An 8,150-nucleotide genomic window follows, 5' to 3' on the forward strand; every position below is an offset into this window, starting at 1 on the left:
ATAAATATAGGTTTCCTCACACCACCTACAACTCTGGTTTCAACAGTGTTTAATGGTATAATGTTCTAGGTTTCCACATCCTCTGCCCAGTAAGGAAATGCATCCTGAAGTTGCCTCAGTTTTGGACCCCACCTCCAGAGAAAATAGCTCCACTTGTCAAATCCTTTCATCCGATTAGTGTGTTTTAAAATGATTAAAGTATACAGATTCAACCTGTGCAACTCCTTTTATAATTACACCGGTGTAGGTTTACCAGAGAAACAGCAGGTCAAGATGGCAGCTTATCACCACCATCTCGATGACCATTGAAGATTGGGAATAAACAGTGACCCGCCAGCAGTGCTGTCACATTTCATGAAAGCATTTGTTTTTCTAAAAAAAAAAGCTGTACTCACAATTTTAAGACTAAGTTCCTTTATAATTTTTCTGAATCTATTTTCCTCCATCTCCTCCAAGGTTGATGCCCTTCTAGCTGAGGTAGGCGGGCCCAGAACTGAACTCAGTTGGAGATTAACTAGAACTGTTGAAGGACAGGGAATCACATTTACATAGCCGGCTTTAAAGTAAGAATGTGGAAGCTCGTGAGAATATTTGGGTGGTTGGTGCAATTGGAAATTATCTGCTGGAGAATACCAGCAGTTCTTCAGAAATGTCCTGTCAATCAGATATGATTAGTTACAGCTTGAATGATCTGTCTTTTTCCCCTCTCTCTTTTTCAGCATCCAACGGCCCTTCTGTCTTAGAGAAAAAAGAAAGCAGCAAGGACGGAGTGAATTTGGAAAAGAAAGAAAAGACCGGGGAAATAATATGCATAGATGACTGACCCCTCCAACCCCATTCTTGCTTGTCCCTGCCCTCCATACTGGTTATGTTTATATTTTGTTTTGAGAGGAAACACAGGCTGATGTGGTTGTTTGTGTGTTTAATGCCCCAGAAGGTGTGTGAGTGAATGGGAGGGTTTATAACTTATGAAGATCTCTTCAACACTCCACTTGCTCACCCCTCACCCTCCCAGAGGATGCCATGGTTTGGATTCTGAAATTGGTGGGAACATCACCTGTGTTGATGTGCATTGGTGATCTTGGCTCACAGTAGTTTTAGATATTGATGCAAGGCATTATCCTTTTTTTATTTTCTACTCTCCCTCTCCCCCTCTATTGTCATTTGGGAATTCTGAGAGTGGATAAGCAGGCAAGACTTTAGCTCCAAGTGTCACCCCTAATGCTGGAAGACGTGATGTTATTTGAGCACAGTAGCAATCATGCTCCTGCCTCAATTTATTAATGAGGACATGTTTAGGCTTTGAGGCTCAACTGAGTTACCGCAAAAACAACAAATTGAAATTAGCTCTTGTACGTTCTGCTCCAATAACTAGAACCTGCAGTAGAAATATCACCCAGTAAAATATTAGGTGAGAGTTCAGAAATTGTGTGGTGGAATTGTGGCCCTGCAAGTGATGTACTGGGTTCTTCAGCAGTCGGAAGCCTCCTTGAGACATGTTGTAGGTTGTGTGTTAGATGTGAGAAAAGACTGACTGGGTCATTCTTGTGACATTGTAGGATACAATAGCTCTTAAAAGGTCTTGCACCTCTTGATCCTTGTGGGCTGACACCTTATCACTACCAAAACAACCCATTTTCATCAGATACTAAAGAGCTGTATTGTGTAATTGTATGGTTTGATTTCATTCCTAGATCTCAGCAGGCACACGTTTCCAAAATAGTCTTTCCAGCTTGATTGCTCTATGGTAGACATTTTGGAAGCAAGGCACCAAACCACTTGGCAATCCCAATGTGTTGCTAAGTGTTAATCTATTTATTTGCTTCCCTGAAAGGAGTGTCAGTAGAGCTGCTTTGAGGAAGGGTGGATTCTGGGGATTAAAAAGAGCCTAGCTACTGGGAAATTGGCATTCTGCTAAATTTTCTTCCTCGTTACCCGAATGTTTTGTTCATACATCAAGTGTTCTATATTGTTTTATCTTAAATATTTTGAAAATAACCTGGAGAAATTGGAGTTTAAAATGGAGAACACTTGGGAATGCACAAAAGGGAAGTCAGCATTGTGAAAGGAATTATAACATTTTCCAGTAAAGTTTTCAATACAGTGAACCTGGCCAAGTTATTGAGCTCTACTTGCTCTTTCCCATGCTGACTGACTTTGTGCTGCTTTTTATGTTCAAAAGAGTATGTTAAGCATTAGAGTTTTTTTTGCTGAAATTTCTGCAGCCGCCTCTTGTAATCTGTTCCTTGCTATGAACTGTGTCTCATCTCAGCTTTGCACAGTGAGGAGGTTGGAGTGGATGTGCTCAGGAATAAGGGGGTAAATGTGTTTGAAAGGAACAAAAATGCCCAGCTCTTAAGTGAACCATCCTGCTTTTCCTGTATCCCTTGTGCAGATCAAGCAGAAGCACAATTTTATTTATCACGTCAAAAGTGCATCCCAGTACTTTATAAAAAGGAAATACCTACATGCTTGCTTAAATAGGATACGACTTCTCTGACACCCCCCCCCCCCCCCCCAAAATATTACTGCCTCTTTGGGATAGGTGGATGTACACATTGTTCATGTTTCCTGCTCTCTGCTTGGCTTTTAGAGTGTAAACCTGTCTCCATCCCTGGTATGTGACATTGCTACATGGCAGGACATTTTTCCAGCACTCCATCCCTGAGCTTATGGTCCCTTCCAGTTGATTGGCTGATTCATATGTTGTGGGATAAGGGATGATGGGAATGGGGGATCGGAAGAGATGTTTACCCCAACAGAAGTGGAGAAGCTTTGGGGGTGGGAGAAGCACAAACTGATGTGCCATCTGCTTTGAGCAGGGATCTTGTGTTCATTGAGCCTCAGGCTCTAGCTGTGAAAATCTGTGACATGACATCCCATCCCACCTCAACCAGCTCAGCGCCAGTGGCAAGCAGGTGTAGGGGCAAAAACCGCTTCAGAAAGGAAACTTAAATGTATACTTTAAATTATGTCTGCGTAATAATCTGTTGCAGCTGACATCTATTATTACTTAATATCCTTTGTTTTAAAAGAATATTTTGAAGAATTTTTCATTAAAGTTTTTTTGTTACATGTTTGATATTGCCACTGTTGTATGTTCCTGAATTGTCAGTAGCCATGTGGTCCTTGCATCGATCAGGTATATGCTTTATTCCCCTCCACCCTATTGGCCAGTGAGTTGCATAGGGCTCAAAGGGTAAAACTGTAGGCAAGACACAACGTGCAGTTAATAGATATCTGTCTCCATCTTGGACTACCTCCAAACATTTGGTTACTTATGATAGCAAAATGGATGGCAATTCTTTTGTACACAACAAGATGACACTCCAAAGACTCCTGAACAACATTGCTGGAGGGGATGGAGTTATGGAATGTTGCTGTGCCAGAGGTGCCATCTTTTTTGATGAAATTAAACCATTTGCCCCTTCAGTGGATATGAAAGGTATCATGGTAACTCTTTCTTTCAAAGCAGAACAAGGGAGCTCTCCCTGGAGAAACTGGAAAGTGTTTGAAAGTATCCTGTGTTATGAAACCTGGTATGAAAATAAATATGCTTTCTTTGCAGTTGCTGGTCAAAGAGTCTAGTCTGATGGTGGGCGGGGCAGTTAATTGCACAATGTTATACCAGCACCAGCCGCTTTGTACTTTTTTCCTTTCACTTCTCAGGCTGAATTCTGAGCACCACTTCCTGTTTTTCTGTCTTTTTTTTACTAACTGAGAGATTTGGTTTTAATATAAGACACATTCAGCTCCTCTGTGTGAAACCCAGGAAGTGGAAGAAATCAGTCAGGCCGTTCTACCTGTTTCACTATTCAGGTAGATCATGGCTGATCTGTACCTTTTTGAAATCTATTTTTCTTGGTCTCTCCAACCTTAGTACTCTTAATCTAACAATCCATTGATCACTTCTACAGTTTCCAATTGACCTCTGGCCTCTAACTTTTTTTTTTCTGTTTTAGATCTATTTTCCCACTAAACCCCTGTCTCCATGTGAAGGTGCATCCTGATGTCACTTCTATTTAGACTATCTAATTTTCAAGTTTGATCCTCTCACTCTGAGATCACCCTCCAGAAGGTTTCCTCTGATTTCAACAGGACCTGGATCAAATGGGCCAATGGGCTGATAATTAGCAGATGGAGTTTAATTCAGATAAATGTGAGGTGCTGCATTTTGGGAAACCAAATCTTTGCAGGACTTATACACTTAATGGTAAGGTCCTAGGGAGTGTTCCCTTGGAGTGCAGGTTCATAGCTCCTTGAAAGTGGAGTCGCAGGTAGATAGGATAGTGAAGGTGGCGTTTGGTATGCTTTCCTTTATTGGTCAGAGTATGACCGAGGCCGTGGGTCCCCAGCACTTCCGTCAAACCACCAGTATGTGAAATAGCTATTGAATCATTTAATGATCTTAAAAACTCTCACAATTGGATCAACACTTTATGCTGTTGAGGGAATACAGGACTAATATATGTGCAAAAAGCCAAAAGAACTACAGATGCTGGAAAATCTCAGCAGGTTAACATTTTGGGTCTAATGACCCTTCAGAACTGATGGTAGCTGGGAAAATGATGCTTTCTAATAATGTCTAGTGTATTTCAACTGGAGGTATCGGCCAATGTTGCAACATGTGAATCTGTCACTCATTAAAAGATGTCAGAAAACTGGTCCAAGAGATCACTTGACATCTGAAAAGGTAATTCACTGTTTCTCTTTGAGACCTGTTGGACTTGCTGTGTATTTCCACTTTATTAAGGTGTATTACATAGAATTAGCATTACAGAAGGACATCTGGCCCATCTGTTTTGCACTGCTGTTTCCGCTCCCCTCAATCCTTCTCCCATCACTCCTCTTCTCACCTTGCTTTATCTTTCTATTCCTTTTGTCCCTTGTGTTTCAATGTATTGATACTATTCATCTTGAGCATTGTCTATGAGAGAAATTTCCATGTTCTTCCTAGTCTCTGGATGGAACACTCCTTCGTACCAATAATTTGAGAGTCCTATTAAAGGGACTGGCAACAGCCAGCAAAAGCTTGTTCCAAGACTGGTTTTACTGAGCATCCACCAGAGGCAAGAGTAATAGTTCTGGAGCTTGGAATGAATTAAGAGTTTTTTGGGGGGCTCCTTGCCTTTTTGCTTCTGTTTCACCCCAGCCTCTGCTTTTTCAAACTTGGCTTTAATATCTCAAAAATCTGAATGCCAAAATAGAATTAATGCTTTTTAGATATACAGTTGCAAGAATGTTGACCGGAAGCATTCAGGTGAACAAATCACAGGTAGTGACTGTAAAGGAGGCTATTGCACTTGAACAGAGGCTGCATGTTATAAAGTGTTTTCAGTATAACGAAGAGCATAGAATATTCTGTGCAAGAGGAATAAAGGAGTCTACACTATGCACAATTAGAGACAATACAGAAAGAATTAAAGCAAGCTGCATTGCTGGAACAAAGCTAAGTGCTCACAAGTTTGAGATCACAAACAAAGCTAGTGTTTCCAAATAAACCTGTTGGACTATAACCTGGTGTGTGATTTTTAACTGTGTGCAACCCAATCCAACACCAGCATCTCCAAATCAAAGGAATTTGAGATAGTGCAGCTTCTAAATGTGTGAATAGAAGATCAATCAAGAAAGCAATTTGGGAACCACCTTTTTCACCATAAAACAAAGCCTTATCAATTTATGAATCCTACAACACCAGGTTATAGTCCAGCAGGTTTAATTGGAAGCACACTAGCTTTCGGAACGCCGCTCCTTCATCAGCACTCCAAAAGCTAGTGTGCCTCCAATTAAACCTGTTGGACTATAACTTGGTGTTGTGATTCTTAACTTTGTACACCTCAGTCCAACAATGGTATCTCCAAATTATCAATTTGAGGGCCTAAGGAAAAAAGCTGAAAATCCTGCAGATCTACCTGCCTTCAGTGGTAGGAGTGACTAATTTGCTGGATTTAAGAACCACTATGCTTCACATAATGTAAAGTTTTGTGGAGAAGCTGCCAGTACAGGCAAGGAAAAAGTTGTTCTGAGGAGGAAGGATGCACCTTAGATCAAATCTTCAATTTGGGCGAGACAAGTTTTATATTGGAAGCGAATGCCACCCAGAACCTATGTTTTGAAGAATGAGTGCACACTGGAGGTTTTAAGGTGGCAAAGGATCATATGACTGTTGGGTGGCAATGCTAATGGAGACTTGAAGCTTAAGCCTTGTGGCTAACCACTGTGCCAACCTGCGAGCCTTAAGTCCACTCTAGGTGTTTACTTCAGGTCAAGCAAAAGAGATTGGATGATGGGGCAAATGTTTTCTGACCTTACTGATGATGTTTTCAAGGATGTTTTTAGAAATTATTACAGGAGGAAAAAAATGTTTTGGATTTCAAGATTCTCCTCATTCTAGACAATGCACCAAGTCATCCTCCCACTATTGGTGAAGAATAGAATAGAACCTCTACAGTGTGGAAACAGGCCATTTGGCCCAACAAGCCCACACTGACCCTCAGGAACCCACCCAGATCCATTCCCCTACATTTACCCCTGACTAATGCACCTAACCTGCACATCTTTGGATTGTAGGGGGAAACCAGAGCACCTGGGGGAAACCCATGCAGACACTGAGAGAATGAGCTTTCTGAAAACATAGAGGTGATATTTCTACCTCCAAACCCAACCTCTCTCATTGTACCCTGGTCCATGGGTTGAATAGCAGCTTATAAAGTTTATTATTTAAGGCGCACGTTCAGGTAACTGATTGCAGCTACTGAAGGGGATAATGACCATGGGAAAGACCGAAGCTCCAGTACAGATGTGAGCATAGATACCTTTTGATTCCTTCTCACTTTATGTTCCAAAGCATGTAACCTGGTCTTGTGAACTCTGTAACCCAGATAGGTCCCTTGGAGTGCCTAGAACACACATTTCTCCTTCTTAAGGTGAATACCAGCCTTGGAGAAACATTTAAGCACGCTCTTTGTTGGTCTTCTTGATTATTAGCATGTCATCCAGATAAACAGCAACCTGAAGTAGACTTTGTTAAATATTCTCTATTGTCAGCTAGAAAATGGTACAGGCTGATAATACCCCAAAAGGCACTCTCGTATATGGGTCAAATCCTTATGATATTGTAGCATACTTCTGGAAGTCCTCATCTAATTGTACGTATGCACAACTCATGTCCAGCTTTGTGAAGGACAGTGTTGTTCTCTTTCCCACAATCTTTCCTTCTTCTCTTTCCCCCCCCCCCCATAACTGATTGGGTATTAATCCAGCTACAAAATTTGGTTTACCATTACTGAAGAAGGGCTTATGCCTGAAATGTTGATTCTCCTGCTCCTTTGATGCTGCCTGACCTGCTGCGCTTTTCCAGCAACACATTTTTAAGCATTTATTTGAAATTCCCACAAAAGTGAACCAACCGTTCTAGCTACGCAATCGGTATGATTATGCTGCCTGTTCCACATAGTTTCATGATTCTAGCCGCCTGATTTCTGCCTCTGTTTGCACATAAGGCAAATGGCACCAGCGGACTTGCTTAATCAACATATCAGATGGATTTGGCCAGTTTGGTCGCTAGATGTACCTTTACAGGTACTTGGTTAGGCCTTCATCCATGTACCTATTTTCTAATGAAAATGATGTGCCAACTAAGTTGAATCTTTCTCAACCAATTTTGCCCCACCAACCTTGAGCCTGAGCCTTTTACTATGTTAAATGAACCAACTGTTTCTCATAAGTGGAACGGAGGTTGTACCCTTAAAATGTTGGGGTTCCCTGGTATAGGTTAGAACAGTAGAACAGCATCCCTCTGTTCTTTGCATAGACATGTGACTGCAGCAAATCGAAGTATAGTGAAAACCTTTGTTTTGTGTGTAGTGTAGGCAGATCATAGAAAACAAGAAAATACCGATCATAGGGTGCTTAGAGCAAGGCTTACAAGGTTATGGCTTATCCAAAAGACCCTTAAACCTCCTATCGTATCTGCCTCTACCACCACCCCTGCAGCACATTCCAGACCACTACCACTCTGCAAAGAAAAAAAAACACTTACCCTTCACTTCTCCTTTTGAACATTTCCCCCTCTCCTTAAATGCATGCCTCCTTCTATTAGACATTTCAACTCAGAGTTGACTGTCGGACTCTTTCTGCCCAATCTATGC

At 41.4% G+C, this 8,150-nt stretch overlaps 1 protein-coding gene across 7 annotated transcripts in view; it reads left to right on the forward strand.

Annotated features, from left to right (window-relative positions):
- Positions 1-3,079, forward strand: part of chd3 (chromodomain helicase DNA binding protein 3) — a 115,173-nt gene extending 112,094 nt beyond the window's left edge. For 6 of the 7 annotated variants that reach the window (XM_043686918.1, XM_043686916.1, XM_043686922.1 and 3 more), the window contains one exon: positions 720-3,079. In XM_043686918.1, the coding sequence (XP_043542853.1) occupies positions 720-819 (100 nt within the window). In that variant the 3' untranslated portion in view covers positions 820-3,079. The remainder of the gene's footprint in view (positions 1-719) is intronic. The other variant, XM_043686921.1, reaches the window with a different exon arrangement.
- Positions 3,080-8,150: the final 5,071 nt, after the last annotated feature.

The sequence above is a fragment of the Chiloscyllium plagiosum genome, unplaced genomic scaffold (assembly GCF_004010195.1).
Source record: "Chiloscyllium plagiosum isolate BGI_BamShark_2017 unplaced genomic scaffold, ASM401019v2 scaf_52, whole genome shotgun sequence".
NCBI lineage: Eukaryota > Metazoa > Chordata > Chondrichthyes > Orectolobiformes > Hemiscylliidae > Chiloscyllium > Chiloscyllium plagiosum.